Source organism: Ictidomys tridecemlineatus, chromosome 8 (genome assembly GCF_052094955.1).
Source record: "Ictidomys tridecemlineatus isolate mIctTri1 chromosome 8, mIctTri1.hap1, whole genome shotgun sequence".
In the NCBI taxonomy this organism is placed as follows: Eukaryota; Metazoa; Chordata; class Mammalia; order Rodentia; family Sciuridae; genus Ictidomys; species Ictidomys tridecemlineatus.
In genome coordinates, this window is record NC_135484.1 from 16,368,340 (window position 1) to 16,387,496 (window position 19,157).

At 41.6% G+C, this 19,157-nt stretch overlaps 1 protein-coding gene across 3 annotated transcripts in view; it reads left to right on the forward strand.

Annotated features, from left to right (window-relative positions):
- The first annotated feature begins 3,273 nt into the window (after positions 1-3,273).
- Positions 3,274-19,157, forward strand: part of Lrp11 (LDL receptor related protein 11) — a 46,467-nt gene continuing 30,583 nt past the window's right edge. For 2 of the 3 annotated variants that reach the window (XM_078018917.1, XM_021723904.3), the window contains exons 1-3: positions 3,278-4,278; positions 11,258-11,415; positions 18,142-18,283. In XM_078018917.1, the coding sequence (XP_077875043.1) occupies positions 3,639-4,278; positions 11,258-11,415; positions 18,142-18,283 (940 nt within the window). In that variant the 5' untranslated portion in view covers positions 3,278-3,638. Of the gene's footprint in view, positions 4,279-11,257; positions 11,416-18,141; positions 18,284-19,157 lie in introns of all 3 variants that reach the window. The other variant, XM_078018918.1, reaches the window with a different exon arrangement.

A 19,157-nucleotide genomic window follows, 5' to 3' on the forward strand; every position in this document is an offset into this window, starting at 1 on the left:
AAGGTTTATGATATTGATATGTGTACAGATATGAATCTTATTGAATGATACTAACTACAAGTTTTTAAATTTTTTTTTTAGTTGTAGGTGGACACAATATCTTTATTTTATTTTTATGTGGTGTTGAGGATCAAACCCAATGCCTCACACATACTAGGCGAGGGCTCTACCTCTGAGTCACAATCCCAGCCCTACCACAAGTTTTATACCTGTTGCAAACAAGGTATAGGTTTAGAGCAATCCTCAAGGAAAAAATGGAATGGTCAAAGTCTGTTAATTGATCACTATGTCACAGGAAAGCAGGGAGCTGAAACTCTAAGCCTCGGCTCTTATGTTCCAACAAGAGAAAATTTAAAGTCAGACACCAAGGTCCTAAAGAGAACTTTATTACAAGTGAAAGTGGAGTGAAAATAAAGCAAAAGAAAAGTGAGGTTTAAGCAAAAAGCACTCTCATGAGAGAGAGTGGGCCGTCTCCAAGCAGAGAATGACAAATTTTATTACTGTTTGATGTTTACCAGGAGAACTGGGGACCACCTTCTGTACTCTTTTTGCCAATCAAGTGTTCAACTTCTTCTTCACGTAGGGGCAGTGGAGATTTTTACCTTAGTTGGTTCTCTTCGGATCTGTCATGGTGGCCATTCTCTTTAGGGGGGCTTCATCTACAAGTCAATCCTATGTTAATGTGGGCAGTGGGGTCAGTAGTTGGTCAGAAGTTTCCTTAATGTGCCTGCACTACTAAAGGAATCTTCCTTCCCAGACAATTGGAGACACTTATAGCCATAATTCCTAACTTCACATCAACTTCAGTGACTCACTTAGTCCCATTCATCCTGTATTGATCTCTCTTTCACTCTCTCCAAAAGATGGGAATGAGGGTCAGGTGTCCATTTCAAAATTTTTGTAAAAGCCACTTGAAATCACTTATATGAAAGTATTCAGCAAACTTTAAAATCATACACAATTGTTAGTTAATAATACATCATTACCATATGTTTACATTTCACTCCAGTAATTATTATTATAACAAGCCATTAGAAGGTTTGACGATACCCTTGTGGCAATTTGTTATCACAAGTGAATGTTTCTCTTCATAAAAAGCCTGTTGAACTCTCCAAGGCCTATGGCAATAAAATAATCTTTTTTTAATTAAAAAAATTTTTAATTGTATATGGACTCAATGCCTTTGTTTTTATGTGGTGCTAGGATTGAACTTAATGCCTCAAACTTGTGAGACAAGTGCTCTACCACTGAGCTACAATTCCAGCCCAATAAAATAATCTTTATATTGTTTCAAGATCATATTAAAGTGGCAATAGCTGTGTGGAATAAATACCTATAAGGGGAAGAACCTCTAGCACAAAGAGGCACTGTTACTGAACCTACATCCAGAAACTCATCCCATTAAAAACCAAAAACAACAACAACAAAAAAACCATTGTCCAAGAGAAGTGTGCTGGGAAGAAAGGAAGTTTTCATTCAATTACCAAGGAAAGAAGAAAATCTGCTTCTTAATTCCAGTAGGTAGAAGAGTTACAGATATAGGCTAGCAATAATGAGGAGGAGAGATAGCCTAATAAAAGGGATGAATATTCATGTCTTTTCTGGGAGTAAGTGTAGATCTTCCAGGATCCCAGGTGCCACCCCTTTCGTCATTTGCTGTTTCTGGTTATGGTGGCTAGTAGGTGTCTTTAGTCTTAAGAGACTAGACAACTCTAGGTCAAGTTAATCCTCTATTATAGTTTGGACAAAACATTTCTCAAATGATCAACATGTATACATGCAAATGCTTCAGATTCTGACCCAAAGGTTTAGGCAACAAAGGAGACAGACACAATATGAAGACAGAGAAACCAATCATTTCCATACTGTTCCAGTCAGCATCAGACTTTTGTGGGGCCAAGAGAAGAATCAGTGTTTTCAGCAAAAGGGGACTTCAGATCCCTGAAGAGTAACCTAGGGAAGTAACCATCATAACCCATCTCAGAGGTATCATCTACAGCAAAACCAGAGACTAATATGCACTGCCCAGCTGGGTGACCTCCAAAATTAGTGATTTTTAAGTCAACTAAGAAAAGTGAAGCTACATGGTTTGTTTAGGTTTTTCCCCAGGATTAGCACGTTTTTTTCACCTCAAAGTCAGAAACATCTCTCTTAAAACTTTACAATGTCTCCTTTTCTTAGAATGGCAAGAAACATCAGGCTATTTTTTCCCCCTTTTCTTTCTCTATTTTTACCTTCTAATTTTGCCTCCTACTCTGTTCTGGGCCTGAAAAGCAATGTATTACTAAATGTCAGCTCTAGAAATAAAAAATATACCAGAAACTGCTATTTTCCTATCCAATAATCATCCTTCTCTTCTTTAAAAATACATTTAAGAATGTTCAACTCACAATGTCCAGCTTCCAGGCAAAAAATGTTAACACATGCTAAAAAACGAAAAATATGACCCGTAATGGGCAGGGCGGGGGGCGGGGGGATACAAATCGACAGAAACCCATTCAAAAATAAACAAGATATAAAAGTTGCTCACAGATGTCTCGAATTCTAACTTGTATGGCCCAGGGTTGGGCATTTTATATACCTTAAGTCATGTACAGCATCACACCACTAGATTTGACATGATCTAACAGGCTGTAGAGATTGCTGGGTTCAGATTGATTGATTTATACATACATTCGTACTTACCGAGGATTGAACCCAGGGGCGCTTAGCCACTAAGCTACAGCCTCAGTCCTTCGCTTAGGGCCTCCCTAAGTTGCTGAAGCTGACTTTGAGCTCAGGATCCTCCTGCCTCAGCCTTCCTAGCTGCAGGAATCACAGGCGTGCGCCACGGGCTTGGGTTCAGATTTTTTACCTATGTTTGTGGAAATTTGAGCGAATGTACTACTGCTTTTTATATTTTCAAACAGACAAAACAGCCTTCGGTACTACTCCCCTCCCCACCTCTCTTGTGCTGCCCAAGCACAGAATAGCCAGAGCCTCACGTGGATGGGAAGGACCGTTGAGTTGTCCCTAGCATGCCCCCTTCTCTGTCCTTGAGTCACAAGGATTTGTGGAAAGACCGTCCCTTCTCACCCACCGGCCTCGTGCTGGACCCCGGTAACCTGTCGCCCTGATCAGGTCAGCTCCGTTACTGAACCCCGCGGGCCCAGACTCCTACCTTGCCCTCCGGGGAGGTCGGCGGAAGCTGCCAGTCCACACCTCCTCCGCCCGCGGGGCGGGGCGGGGCGGGCTCTCGCAGCCGGGGAGGAGCTGGCTCCGCGGAGCCGCGCGCGGAGGGCTGGGCTCACTGCGGCTCCACCCCCGCCGCGGCACTGTTCACCAGCCTGGTGCTGATCCACGTCGAGCCCGGCAGCCTCCACCCAGCACGCCGGGGTCTGGTCGGGGAAGCGCCTCGGCGGAGAGCGTGGAGCCCCGCCAGGCCCCGCCGGCTATGCCTCCTGCTGCAGCGGTTCCCGCCGGCGCCCGGGCGCCCGCGACCCCTGGGGAGCAGCCAGGCCCCAGGGACACCAGGCTTTGAGGCCGGGGCCTAGCGCCCGCCGCGGCCCCGCAGGAGGGGCCCAGGCCCGCCTCCCCGCCTCCCTGCCTCCCTAGTCACTTGGCCGACCTAGGCTCGCTCCCCTCCGCTGCCGGCTGCCATGGCCCTCGCCGCCCAGGAGGGCGCGGACTCGGGGCGTCGGCAGCGGCGGCGGCACCAGGCGCTGCGCGGGTTGCTGTTGCTCTGCCTGTGGCTGCCCAGCGGTCGTACTGCCGTGCCACCGGCGGCGCCGCTGTCCGAGCTGCACGCTCAGCTCTCGGGCGTGGAGCAGCTGCTGGAGGAGTTCCGCCGGCAGCTGCAGCAGGAACGGCCGCAGGAGGAGCTGGAGCTGGAGCTGCGAGCTGGCATCGGCCCGCGGGAAGGCTGTCCAGGCCCCGGCGGCGACGGCTACAGCGCCATGCCCGACGCCATCATCCGAACCAAGGACTCCATCGCGGCAGGTGCCAGCTTCCTGAGAGCACCGGCGGCCGTGCGGGACTGGCGTCAGTGTGTGGCGGCCTGCTGCTCCGAGCCGCGCTGTTCGGTGGCGGTGGTGGAGCTGCCCAGGCTGCCTGTGTCCCCGGCGGTCGCGCTTGGCTGCTACCTCTTCAACTGCACTGTGCGCGGCCGCAGTGTCTGCAAGTTCGCGCCGCACCGTGGCTTCAGCAGCTACAGTCTCAGCCGCGCCCCAGACACCGGGCTAGGAGACTTGGAAGCTGGAGACCCCGCTCTGGCCACCGCGTGGTCCTCGCCCCGGCTGGGTAAGCGCGACTGCAGGGCCTGCTGTGGCCAATCTGCTTGGGTACCTCTGTCCTTTCACCTGGTGGGTGGCTGTGCTTTTCCAAACATGGGAGACCCTCATGGGGAGAAAGACTAGCCTCCCTTCGCCAACTCACTCCAAATTCCAAGTAATTTAAACTGCAGGTAACCGAAAGGATGACGCTGATTTCTTAGTCTAATCGATGGTTCCTGAGAACCCTTGTAGATTGGAAGAAGCCGGAGTGGTGGGCTGCCATATGGAATTTTCTAGGTTTGGGTAGCTGATCTAAGAGGATTGGTGGAAATTTGATTTAAAAAAAAAATAGAAAAGCTCAGAGGGGGAAAAAGGTTTATTTTAATCTCAGATTTTATAAGGCACAGTTTGTGTTAGCTAATTGCAAGAGCAAAATCTAATTACATATGAACCTGCTCATAACACCCACCCTTTTTCTTGGTATGACTCTCAGGACGCAAGATTCTGCCTGTGCTTAATTGCTTCAACAGACAAAAATGGGAAGGAAAACTACTGTTCACTTTAATACAGAGTAAAAAGAAGGGACTTGATTGTGGCTTAAAATAAGAACGTTTAAAGCATGTCTTTTTTTAAAAGAGCTAAAAATGGTGCCAGTTCCATGGCTTTACAGTCTGCAAGTCCTAAAAATGAGAGTCCAGACACACACAGGAGACACAAAAATTGTAGCTGTTGGAAAATTAACATCACTGAAGGATTAAGACCTTGATTGAGTCCCCCGCATCAGACTCAATGTTTCATCATATAAGTTGATGTTTGATTTATAACACAAATGACATCATTAGCAATATTGGGGAGCAGGGTAGTGTCAGCCTTTTTGGAAATCTGGCTTCTCCATGTGGTTTCAATGAGAAGGGTCTGTAAATCTTTGTTTATGGTGCCCTGCCTCCCTCCCTCACCTCCACTTAGATGAAACTTAGAACATTTGTCAGGGGAGCAGACATCAAAAGACCATTCTGCTACTGCTCAACCTTGAGCTAGATGCTGGGAAAGACCTGGTGGTCTCGTCTAAATATGGAGCAAGCAGCACCTGCACTTGGACCCCTACCATCCTCCTTGAGCCTTACCCCATGGCTGCTGTCCTTCCTCTCTACCCACAGAGGGAACAAAGTATCTGGGTTCTCACTACTGATCTGAGAGGAAGTGACATAGTCAAAGGGAGCCTTCCTACAAACCACAGGAAAGGAAACTAAAGAGGAAGAGAGTAGGTCCAGGGAAGTTAACAACAAAAACTTTTAGTTGCTGAAAGTTTCCAAGTCATTTTTCTTCATTCTTCCTTCTTTGCCCTTCCTTTCTCTAGGGAGAGTTTTTCTAGAAATTTCATTTTATAGATGTTTGGAGACAAGATGAGGTAACCACTGGGTTAATCTTCATTTCTGAGAGAATGCTGGCATACTCAGACTTCAGTCCCCAGCAACAGGGAAAGTGCAAGGTGCAGCCAGGCTCAGAGGCTACCTTGTCTCTCTGCATGGATGGTGATTGGTTTTTTCCAGGGCCCTGGGATTCCCTACCCAGATGCTTTACGTGGAGTTCTTTGTGCTTCTGAGACTACCGAGTTTTTCCTTTTTCTTTTTTTCCAAATCTTATGAACACTTGGAATTGAAGTCTCAATGACATTCAAAATGGTTTAGAAGAGCTCTAGGAAAAGAAAAGTTGTTAAAGGATTATTTGAAGTCAGATAAAGGATTAGGAAGAAATAGTGAAGGATTAGGTGGAACGGGATAGCACAAATTTATAGCATCAACCTGTTTGTTGCCCAAATTTATTGAATTTGGTGTTGGGAGATGTTCTAAACTCTTCACACACATGAACTCACAACTCACAACAACTTCAAGATCTAGGTTCTATTACAATCCCTAGTGTAAAAGAAAACTTTGTGAAAGAAAGCCTCTTGCCTGAGGGTCACACAGCAAGTGGGTTTTGGAGCTGAGACATAGAGCAGCTATGTGCTTTCTCCAGCAGCTCCTGGGTTGGAACTTAGGGCCTATAGGGGATGATGCGAGATGCAGGAATAAGTGGAGGATGCTGGAGAGATCTCTTGAAGTGACCAAACCTACCTGGTAGGGCATCCTAAGAGCAGAGCAGGTTTGAGATGGGGCTCTTCCACATATAAGTCCCTGCTAGTCCCCTTGGGACTGGTGTATGTACTTTTCTTCCAGCTCAGATTGTCATGAGGATCAAGGATAGACATACTTTGTGCATGATCAAAGTGGCACACATGTCCATGATATCAATATAGGACCTTGGTTGGGTTGTGCAGTAGGCTGGTGGGGTAGGAGGACTGACTGTGAGGAGAGGAGGGAAGGAGGGGTAGGTGGGCACTGGAGCAGTTTGGTTCATGGAGAGGCTAAGACTGTAACCTCCCAGAACTCAGAGCCAGAACTTTAATGTTGTTCCACTGTATAGCCTGAAATCCAGTATCTCTGGGAAGAATTTGGGAAGTCATCCCCTTCTGTGTCAGGGAAACTCAAAGCAAATAGGCAGAGTTCTGCTCTCCCCTTTGCCTATCACCTGCTGCTACCCGCAGCCTGTCTCTCAGCTGCTCCAAGAGCAGAGGAAGAAATTGGCCATCCTGTCAAGGTTAATCCCTCCCCAGCTGGTAGCCAGTCTCCTCCAAGGACCTTACTTTCTCACATTTTCATCTTGTTATAAATAAATGTTTACATTTAATAAATAATATAACTAGTTAGCAATGTTTGGGGAAACACATTTTAGACCTCAACCCTAACCACACATGAATTCCAGCTGGATTAAAGAATCTTTTTCTAAATTAAGCCATAGTTTATTCCATAGATAGGAAACTTAAAAATAAAACTATTGTTACATATCTGTAAGAAATATAACTTTCTAGTCAATTCAAGAGATGATAAAGGAAAAGGATACATTATGGACATATTCATAAAAACTATGTCAAGAAACAAAAGGAATTGCAAACCAGAATCTAGGAAAATATGAGGTTAAAATATTTATTAATAGAGCATATGAATCAGTAAGAAAAACAAAAATAAGTGTGTGAAGGACATGACCAAGCAGTTTCCAAAAGAGGAAGTATAATTGATGAGCATATAAAAAGATTCAGCCACAGAATCAATAATGCCAGCTCCAGTGCCACAGTCTGGCTGGGCACAATTCAGGAGCCACTTGTAAAAAGAAACTAACTTTATTTTTAGAACCACACACTCCAAACAAAACAGCTCCTCAGGAAAACCTTCAGAGCCCAACTGCCTCCACCGGCTTCCCACAAGCCTCTCAACCTCCCCCACTCCTCCTGCTCTTGAGGCGGATTGGCTGGGTCACATGGGCGGAGCCAAAAAAAAGTCCCCCAATGAGCAGCTCCATGGTCTGAAAGGGCCGGGGAAACAGCCCAATGAGCGTCATCGCAGAGGAGCCAATCAGTTGGCAGCTAGAAGTTGCTGGGGCCGCTGTGAGCCAATCAGCAGCTGGCAGCTAGAAGTTTGCTGGCAACTGGAAGTTTGCTGGGGCCCCACTGGCTGTGGCTCTCAACACTCGGACTTATGAAATTTGCGAAAATAAGTATATTCTTAACTTGGCATGAATGTAGAAAACTTTATGAACTCTTACATAGTCACTGAGATTGTAAATTGGTCCACCCCCCTTGGAAACCAATTGGGAAATACTTAGCAGAGACTATTACAATATTCATTTATTTGATCCATGCTAAAAAAAATTAAGAAAAAAGTGTCTAGTATGGCATTATTTATAATGGTGGGAGAAATTGGGTAACAAATTAAGTGTCCAATAGTAAGAATTAGGAAATTAAAATGACAATTCTAAAATTTCTGTAATTACATGGGCAGTGCTAGGATGTGTAAATAAATATTAATAGGTGGAATAAATATATATCCATAAGCTAGTAGATTCAATTCTGAATGTGAAATTATATTTGTGGTAATTGGGATACATTTAGGGTACCTCAAAGTATAGTAGAAGGAGCCTTTGAGTTAGAAATATCTGGGCTGACATCTGAGCTGAGAAACTGAGCACTTGCATGAGTGATTTTCAGCAACCAATAGCCTCTCTGAGCCTAGGTTCCTATCAGTAGTATGCATATCATAGTACCTACCTCAGAGTTTTAGTGAAGTTAGGCCTATGAAGCACTTAGTGTGGTTCCTGGCAGAAAGAAGTCACCCAATAAATGGCAACAATTATAATTACAGAACTATAATTATATATATTGTATATATGATCATCAGCATGCTATGGAGAAAAATTAGAACAGTACAGACCAAAAATAACAATAATCATATTGGGATTGTGGGTAAGCTTTTTCTAAAGTGTGACATCTTAAAAATCCCATGATGGCTTTTACCACATTTCCAAGCCTCTGTCCTTAGTCTGGCCCTGCCTCTATATCTCACTTCAGGGTCTTTCTAATTTCTCAGTTTAGTCTGTGTTCACACCCAAACATCTTCCTTGTCTTGAAGGCTCTTCACAGCAGTGTGTTGTGAATGAGGCCAGCTAACTTATTCTTCTCTGGGTAAAATCCCAGTTTGATATGCTCAGTCTAAATTGGTGCAAGTCTTATTTTACCTCTGTAGGTCTTACCAACTGTTTAGTTTTTAAAAAACAATCAATATTTCCATAGTATTTAACATAGGATTATTACATTTTTATGAGGAAAACTCAAAATTATATTTATCTTGTTCTTCATTAACAGATCAACTATTGTTAAGTGGTAGCACACACCTTTTCCTGTTGTCTTTTACTTACTTTAAGGGTTGTTTCTGGGTAGATAAGCTCTGGCTTATTTTAAAATACATTTTATGGTATCACTGGAACATTATCTCTGTTATTCCAAACATATCACAGGACAATTTAGTGGGTATAAAAATTTCACTATGGGGGCTGGGCTTGAGGCTCAGTGGTAGAGCACTTGCCTAGCACCTGCGAGGCCCTGGGTTTGATCCTCATCACCACATAAAATAAAATAAATGTATTGTATCCAGCTACAACTAAAAAAAAAAATTAAAAAAAGAGAATTTCATTATGTTCATATCTTAAATCATATCTTAAAATTGATGTAAGTGAAAGTAAATGACTAAAATGGTTTTCTTTCTTTCAGGAGAGGCAAGATTAATTGGTTTTATAATGTGAGATATTTCAGACTTACCTGATCATTCCATATTAGATCTTTGATGTAAACTCTTTGGATGGTTTTAAAAATTACTAGTGTTTGTGGCTTTTTATATCATTTAGGCATATTGTAGTTCATTTACTTGAAAATAGTTTTTTGTTTTTATTGTTTGTTTTTTTTTTTTTGGTACTGGGGATTGAACCCAGGGCCACTGAGCCACATCCCCAGCCCTTTTTTTAATATATATTTTATTCAGAAACAGGGTCTCACTAGATTGCTTAGGACCTTGCTAAATTGCTGAGGCTGGCTTTGAACTTGCAATCCTCCTGCCTTGACCTCCTGAGCCACTGGGATTACAGGCATGAGCCACTATTCTGGGGAAAATAGCATTTTAAAGCAAATTTTAATGCAAATAGCTGCTAACTATAATGTCTAACTGCTAGATTATAAAATGTTTTTCAGAATTATACAGTGGAAACCTTTTGTGAAAACTATGAACCTTTTGTAACCAAAGGGAAGTCAACACTTCTAGAAAAGACCTATTGTATCACATCTGTCCTCGTGGCGAGATGCAGATTAAAGACATCAGTTGTTCAGTCTTTGCTCAGAGATAGAAAAGGGAGAAGAACAGGTTTTTCCTTAGGTAGGGAGGTGTTTACTTGGCTTATTTCAATCAGTTATGGGTTGTATTCGTCCACTTTCCGTCACTATAATGAAATATGTCATAAGAAGAAAAGGTTTAATTTTTGCTCACAGTTCCAGAGTTTCCAGTCCAAGGTAGTCTTATTGCTTTGGGCCTCTGGCCAAGGTGACATATCATGGCAGGAGCATGTAGGAGAAATGGCCACTTACATCATGAACTGGGAAGTGAAAGAAAGTGAGAGGGGTCCAGGGTGCAGTAATCCTTCTCAAGGCCATGACTCCCATGACCTAAGGTCTCCCAGTAGGCCCCACTCCTGACGGTTCTATCACCTTCCAGTAGCACCACCCTGGTGACTGTGCCTTTAATATATGGAACTTTGGAGGACTTAGCATCCAAACTAGACTGTAAAAAAGGGTCTCATCTTCTCAATGGACATAGTGTATCTCTTGGTAATAGCATATAGTAAGCAACTGTTCTTCTTCTCTGTAGCCTTAAATTATTTAGTTTCATCCTAGATTAAAGGCAAATATAGACATGTTTTGCTGTTTTAGAACATCCCAAAAGAAACTCAGTGTGCTGCTTCTGTAATAAAAATTGGTTATTAGAAGTTCTAAACCTCTTTTATTGTCCTGGATGGTAAACTAGATTCCAGAGGACTTCTTTGTAGTGTTCACTTAGTATGGATCCAAGTTTGTCTTAATTTGCCAAATTTAATATATTTCCCATCCATTGAACACTTAATAATACTTGTACATTTAAAAACTGGAAGACAAGAAAAAATAAAATCTGTACTAGAAGTAAATTTGGTTTCATTGGGGTTAGTTTCAGGAATTCTTTTTTAAATCAATTCATTTAGTAGACCTTTGAACTTAAATCATTTATAAATAAGGGAAAAATTCAGAGAATATAATGACTTCTCCAGATTTACAGGTTGGTGGGCCTTGGCACATTTTCTTCCCTTTCTACTTTGTCCACAGCTACTGCTAGTAGCCGGCATGCCATACCTTACCTTCTGCATACATCATAGCCAAATTTCTATATTCATAATTTTTTCTTTATTATGTAAAGAGAACACAATGAAAATCAATAGGAAAATAAATTCCAGTTATTCATTCTCTCAGCAGTTCTTTGCTGGACCAAATCTAGTCAATACCAAACCACTCTTCATAAATTAGAAAAAACAGACTTATGATTGTTTATTTTCTTTCACAGACAAGGATGAACCTCCACTTAGCAAGGCTGGGCAGGATGTGATTTTGCATCTGCCCACAGATGGCGTGATTCTGGATGGCCGTGAAAGCACAGATGACCACGCCATCATCCAGTATGAGTGGACACTGCTGCAGGGTGACCCATCAGTGGACATGAAGGTAACTCGTGTCATCCTTGGTAATGAAAACTGAGGTTTCTGGAAAATGGTCTTCTGTAGTGTCCTTCTGCTCAAGTTCCCCCAATGCCTGTGAGTTAGAAGAAGAGCTATAAAATGGAGAAAATGTAGGATTGATTGTAGAAAACATGGTTGCTTTTATACATTTACTTTCCTTGATTTTTTTCAGTGATTTTTGAGTATTTATTTTGAAGCCTGCCTCATTCCTCTGCTTTTTCTGGACAAGAGTACTTCAAAGAAGAAAATATGTTTTGTTTCAATGAATCAGATTACTTTTTAAAGGCTTTTCTTTTTTCTTGCTTCAAGATTCAAGTAGAAAGTTTGAAAAACATCAAGGAATATTAAGAGAAAAATAGCAATAGAATGAACTAATTCTTTACAAGATCCAGAGAGAGAACATTGTACCTGGTGGTTTCACTGTTTGCAATCATTGTGAGGAGAGCAAGCATGGTGTCAGGCTTTCCTGCTCAGGTGCCCCGTGCTGTTCTCCATCAGGTTCGTCTGGGCACAGCTGGATTTGCTGCACTGACAGAGCTGTCTGTCCAGGGGCTGCCTACGCACACTGGGTCTTGAGTCATGAGACAAGTCAGGACCCTTTCTAGATAGGAGCGTATCCTGGTTGAGGCACATAAACTTCATCCAGACCACTCCCTTGAGAGGAGCTGGAGGAAGAAGGTGAACAAAACACCAATTTGTGCTCTAGTGAAACAAACACAAAAATGACAATAAGCCAGTCACATAACACTGGCATGCACTGATTTTACTCATAGGCTTTGAATTGGACTGGACCTCTGCTCAGCATCTTACTGTGCCTGTCACTCAAACAAGAACCCTTCTTACAGTATCCCTTCCAAGGGTCATCCACTATCTGCCTGACTCTTTCGGTAATGGAAGCTCACTGTTACACATCATGTCTTATGACTAATTATTAGGCAGACAGGATGTCCCTCTCATTATCAGTATGTGTTGGTGCGGGACCTTCTCTATGGAAAAACACTGAATATATTATTTTTGTTCTGTGGAAAATCCCTTCAGCCCATTTTCACACCATCCAGCATCCAGCCTAGTCTGGATTTTCTTAGACTAGTCCACACCCTTCTTAAAGTCTGGCACCCCCAATTGAATTCGATATTCATGCTGTGGTTCTCCCTGATACCCTGTTACCTCCTGTTGTCTAGTCATTGTCCCTACTGCTATTAGTGAAGTTTAATTTTCATTAACTATTTTAATAGCTACATCACACAACAGATTCTTTTTTTTTTTTAAAGAAAGAGTGAGAGAGAGTGAGAGAGAGAGAGAATTTTAATATTTATTTCTTAGTTTTTCCACGGACACAACATCTTTGTTTGTATGTGGTGCTGAGGTTCGAACCCGGGCCGCACACATGCCAGGCGAGCGCGCTACCGCTTGAGCCACATCCCCAGCCCACAACAGATTCTTGCTGAATCTTTTCCCATTATCTTTCCACATGACTGCTGTTATATGGCCTCCCCTTTTCTGTGTTTCTATAATTGATTTATTGAACCTGAGCATATAACCTTCTGTTTATCCTTCTTACATTTCAACTTTGGAGTTTTTTTCTACAACAGAAATAATTTTGAGTGTCCCATCATATTTATTGTTTTTTATGCTTGTGTCAACTGCAAGATTAATTTATCTTTTTATCAATTTTTTAATTTGTTCTAATTAGTTACACATGACAGCAGAATGCACTTTGACATATCATACATAAATGGAGTATAACTTCTCATTCTTCTGGTTGTACATGATGTAGAATCACACTGATTGTGTAGTCATATGTGCACACAGGGTAATAATGTCCAATTCATTCTACTATCCTTCCTACCTGCATACCCCTTCCCCTCCCTTCACTCCCCTCTGCCTAATACAAAGTAACTATATTCTTTCCTAGTGCCCCCCTTATTAAGATTAATTTATCTTAATTGAAATTTTGAGAATTCAAGTTAATCAGGAAAGATATATGGACAAGCCATCAATCATACCACTAGAAAATTTCCTCAGGATGAACACTGACTATGACTTGGCACTCTAGGGATACATCTGTTCAAGAAGCTGCAAATTATGCCTCCATCATCCTCTAGCTTTTCATACTTGCTATTGAAAACTATTCTTTGAGTGATAAATTGCACCTATGAGTGCTAAATAAAAATAATGCTAATGATTTGGTATTTCATTTATTGAAGATATTTCTAAAGGAGTAATAAAATTAGATATTATGTATAATCATTTAAGTCTGATTATTGTGTCATCAAGAGGAAACTGGACCATTTCCCCAGCCAGGTATATAACAACAGTGGCAGGCAGTTCTAACATCATCTAAGTGACAAACCAACATTATGGGAGTCTTCTGATACCAAATTGTCTCTCTCTTACAATGGTGTACATTCATAAATGACCCCCAAAGTAAATACTGGTTGTCCTACTTTGACATCATCCTAACTGTAGCTACCAGGAGCCTGACTCAGTGCTAGGCAATTTAGACCTATCTGAATTCTCAGAACAACTTCCCATGTAGACTCATCCACACTGTGTGGATTAAGATTGTCAAGAAAATTATAAAAGACCCTGAAACGGCCAAAAGATTACTGAGCACCTTTCAATGGAACACTGGGAGTTGGTTCAAGGATCCTTCCATGGTTAGCATTTGAATGTTGTCATGCAAATGATTCTTGTTTGTAAAAATAAAAATACATTTTTTTCATATATAGATGCAATTGATTTTCACTCTGGAGACAAGAGGATTTCCACATGACATTTTAGTACTTGTAGTTACTAATCCATCTAGTAATAAACTTATTTCAGTACCTATTAATAAACTCATTTCTATTTTGTATCTATTAGCAACTTTGTATCTGCATTCATGACTATTATATATGTCTATTCTCTAGATTATCATCTTAATCAGTTTAACATATTATTAGTTTTTTTTAATTCATGAGTTAAATAAAATTTTGGACACATGTTCATATTACATTTGTGTAGGAGTCATGGCTTACCATTTTGAGAATTTTTCCCTAACAGTAAATAACCATCCTTAAGGGCTACCACTCTGATTCCTTGAGCTTACGCAGCCTGGTTTCACACTCCGAATTTTCTAACAGGAAAATTGGGACTCAGATAAAATCACCCTTTTTCTGAGAGTGATACCCAGCTTGATAGGAATGGTAATGTACTCCTCTTCAAGCTGCAGAATGGGGCTAATGTGGGAGGTTTTGGGGAATGGGGGAAGGTGATTAGAGCATAATGACACTGGGTACCCTTGTTCTTAAGTTCCCTGACTCCCACCACCCGGAGCACTCCTTCACCAGGCTTCCCTCCAGGGCCTTTCCTAACCCTATGTGTGCGCGTGTGTGTGTATTTAGTTGTTAATAGACCTTTCTTTTCTTTTTTTTTTTTATTTTCTAACTTATTCTTTTGTTTTTAATATTTGCTTTTTAGTTGTAGTTGAACACAGTACCTTTATTTTTATTTATTTTTACATGCTGCTGAGGATCAAACCCTTGCACATGCTAAGCAAGTGCTCTACTGCTAAGTCACAACCCCAACCCAATGGACCTTTATTTTCTTTATTTATATGTGGTGCTGAGAATCGAATCCAGTTTCTCACACATGCTAGGCAAGTGCTCTACCACTGAGCCACAACCCCACCCCTTTCCTAACCCCTTTTGACCGCTCCCTGGTTCCCCTCCCGTCTTGCCTGGGTGTGTACAGGCTCTTTACTCCCTCTCCATCCTAGGGTAGTAGTCAGGCCTCCCTTTATCCTGAGACTTTTAGATCATGTTTAAGGACCTGTCTTTTCACATCCAAGTGATTCAGTTGGGTGTTTAAAAAACAGTGACAAAAGCCAATAAGGGTGCTGGGGATATAGCTCAGTTGGTAGAATGCTTGCCTTGTATGCACAGGCCCTGGGTTCAATCCCCACACCACAAACAAAACAAAACAAAAACCAATGAGGTTCTTACCTTAAAGGAATTATACTACCAACTTCATTATGATAAAATTAGTAGCTAACCTTTTCTTAGCATCTAGTATGTGTCCAGTACTATAAAAAAATAATTTGCCTGAATTAAGCATATAGGAACACTCATATTCCAGACATTTTTACTTCATTTATGGTCAGAACAAAGAGCTGTACAATAGACTAAAAAGTTACTTATTTTCTTCCCTTGAGCATGATATTCTACGTCCACTTAATAAATATTGACCTATAATACATTATTAAATGCAAAAGACACATTAGATGACACTGAGTTTATTTATTATTAAACATCACGTTTAAATCCGAAGTCAGAATGTAAAATATGACCTTTAGGAACACGACAGCAGAGTATTTTCATGTAGGGACATGAACAATGTTGTTGAGGGAGATTTGGGATCACAGATCAGTGAATTGATTAATATTAATCAAATGTTAATAATCAAGTAATCAAATCCACTTGGGATGCCACAAAAAAACACCATAACTGGGTGGTTTATAAACAGAAATTTTATTTCTCACAGTCTTGGGTACTAGCAAGTCCAAAGTCAAGATGCTATCAGATTCAATATCTGGTGAGGATCTGCCTTATAGTTCACAGTCAGCATCTTTTTGCCGTGTCCTCACATGGCAGAAGGGGCAAAAGAACTTTCTGGTATGAGGAGCTGAATGCCATTTATGAGAGTACCACCCTTAGGATCTAAACATTTCCTAAAAGTCCCTCTTCCAAACACCATCACATTGAGGATTAGGTTTCAACATATGAATTTTGGAGGACACAAACATTCAGTTGATCGCAATTATAGAATGCCAGGTGTAAAGGAAGCTTACTAATGGATGAATTCTGTTTACCTTAACAACTTTGTCATTAAATCAGAACCAATTGCCTACTAGCTTACATGCTGGACATAATTTTTTTAAAACGGTAATAATTATTTTGTATTCTCCCAAACATGAATTTCTAGCCACTGAAATCTCAGTTAAGGAAATCAAGTTGTATCAGAAAGGCTCTGCTACTGCCAAATAGAGGATCTAACTTTTTTTTTTTTTTGGTGGGGGTGAAGGGGTGGGTACTAGGGATTGAACCTGAGTCATTTAACACTGAAATACATTCCCAGCTCTTTTGTATATTTTATTTAGAGACAGGATCTCACTGAGTTACTTAGGGCCTCACTAAGTTGCTGAGGCTGGCTTTGAACTCATGATCCTCCTGCCTTAGCCTCCTCAGTGGCTGGGATTATAGGCATACACCACCATACTCAAGCAGATCTCACCTCTCGCTTTATTAAAGGTAAAGCATATCTCTCTTCGAGTTCCAAATTGGGATATGTTGTGTGTACATGAGTATATGTTTATGTTTTTATCCTGAAATTTGGAGCATGTTTTTGACATAGTTTGAATCCTCTTTCTAGTGTCACATTAATATGAGGAAATGTTTAGAAGAGGACTTGCTGCCTTGAGGGGAAAGTGTCCATCTAAATATCTGATTTCGAGGCAAGACAGCTTTTGTTATCTAAATGAATCGAAGAGCCAGGGAAGGGATATGTAATCTTAATAGATCTAAACTTTTTAGTGCACCCAGGACATTGAAGGTGATTGTTATGGTCTGAGTCTGGATCCAGTGTTTCCTGCACTGGGATGATGTGCCTGGGGGTATGCCAAGCCTAAATGGAGGGGTTGGTCCCTTGCACAGGGATATTCTGTCCTTCCAGTCCAGTGTGGGAAAAGAGGCTTCCAAGCACACCCCAGGCCTAGTCTCACGTTGGTACTCTGAGCTTTGATGCCCAACCAACTCCTGGTTTCATGGCATTCATTGTCTGTGCTTTGAACCATTTCACCAGTGTTTCATCCAAAGCAGTGGACCCCTTGCAAGGGGTTCAAAAAGACAGGAGTGACCAACTTTTTAGATAGAGTAATAGTCCCAGCTATTGGGGAGGCTGGATGGAAGGATCACTTAAGCTCATGAGTCTGAGACCAGCCTAGGCCACAAAAAAGGACCTTGTCCAAAAGAGAGGGGAGGGAGGAAGGAAATTTTTAACATAAATAACTATTGTTGATCTCGAGAACTAGGTGATGGTTTCAGGGGAGTCTGGGGAGAGTGGCCACTTGGGTGGGTGAAGATGAAATGGAACATGAGCCTAGGGAAGCAGCAGGTGCAGTGCAGAAGCCTGTCGGGAATCCATAGTAATAGTAGAGGGATTTGAAAGAGAAATTAATTGGGTGGGTCATTGTTCTGAAGGTCACAGAAGGGAAGTCAAGGACTAAAAAAGAAGAATTGAGCCCCAGCACAGGAGGGACAGTTCATCCTGTACAGGTGTCAGGCAGGAGGTGGCAGTGGGTACAGGGACATGCCCAGGATGAGGTGGGTAGTGCAGCCAGTCATGGTTCTGATTTTCTCCCTGAAGTAGATTACATAACCTGCTGAGAGGGAAGAGACTCAATACTGAATACGGAGCTTGGTGGTTTGGAACAGCCGCTATTAAGGGCAAACAATGGAGTGGTCAGTCAAGGCTGTTGTCAGTTGGGATAACATTGGTGGCTACAAGATGGGGCCAAATAGCTTGGGACTTGGTATTCAGCAGCTGTGGACCTGGAGTAGAGGGGCAGGTCAGAGAACTGCTTCTAGGACCACACTGACGTCCAGCTCATGAGGATGATGGACTTCATGCTCAGACCTCCTCACTAAAATGAAGCATCCCATTTGTGCACCAGGTGCCTCAACCAGGAACCCTGAAGCTGACCCACCTACAGGAAGGAACATACACCTTCCAGCTGACCGTGACTGACACCGCTGGTCAGAGAAGCTCCGACAATGTGTCCGTGACAGTGCTTCCCAGGACCTACTCCACAAGAGGTGAGAATGTTTCCCTTAGTTTACCACAGCCAACTGGAAGGTGGGGTCACATTGGCATTTTATATTCTGCCTGTGCGTTCCATGGGCTCTTCTGTTTTATTTTTGGTGGTTATTGGATGACAGAGTTTTTACTAAGAATATAATAAAAAAACACAGGCTCCATTATATTTTGGGATAACTGTTTGGGATGGAGGAAATACTCCCAGGGGATGAGAATAGAAGGTATGAGCTCCTGGAACTCATAGATTATATTTCAGCTTTCCTCACTGGCCTTCATAAAAGACAATTCCTGGCTTTTCCAGGAGAAGGATTTGTTCAAAGATATGAAGGTCTTTTGGATATGTATGTTCAAAGCTATATGTATGTATGCCGCTATGAATACAGTTAAAACAACTCAACTCAAAAACAGAGACTAGAATGGTGGTTACTAGAGTCCGGGGTGATGTAGGCTGCATTGGTTAAAGTTTCATTTAGACAGAAAGAATAAGTTTTAGTGATCTATTAGTATAGCATGGTAACTACAGTTAACAATAATGTATATTTCAAAATTGCTAAAAGAGTAGATTTTAAATGTTTTCACCACAAAAAAAAATGATTTTTTTAAATAATTGAAGTTATACATATGTTAATTAGTTGATTTAATCACTCCACAGTGCATACTTACATCAAATTACATCATATCACCAGAAATAAATAAAACGTCATCCCATAAATATGTAATATTATTATTCATCCCATAAATATGTAATATTATTATTTGTCAATCAAAAGTAAAATATGGGGATGGGGAGGGCATGATACCACATGATAGAAGAAAGACTTAGCACTTGGGATCAATCAATTGCTAATAGAATAATTCATTTCAGAAACTTTA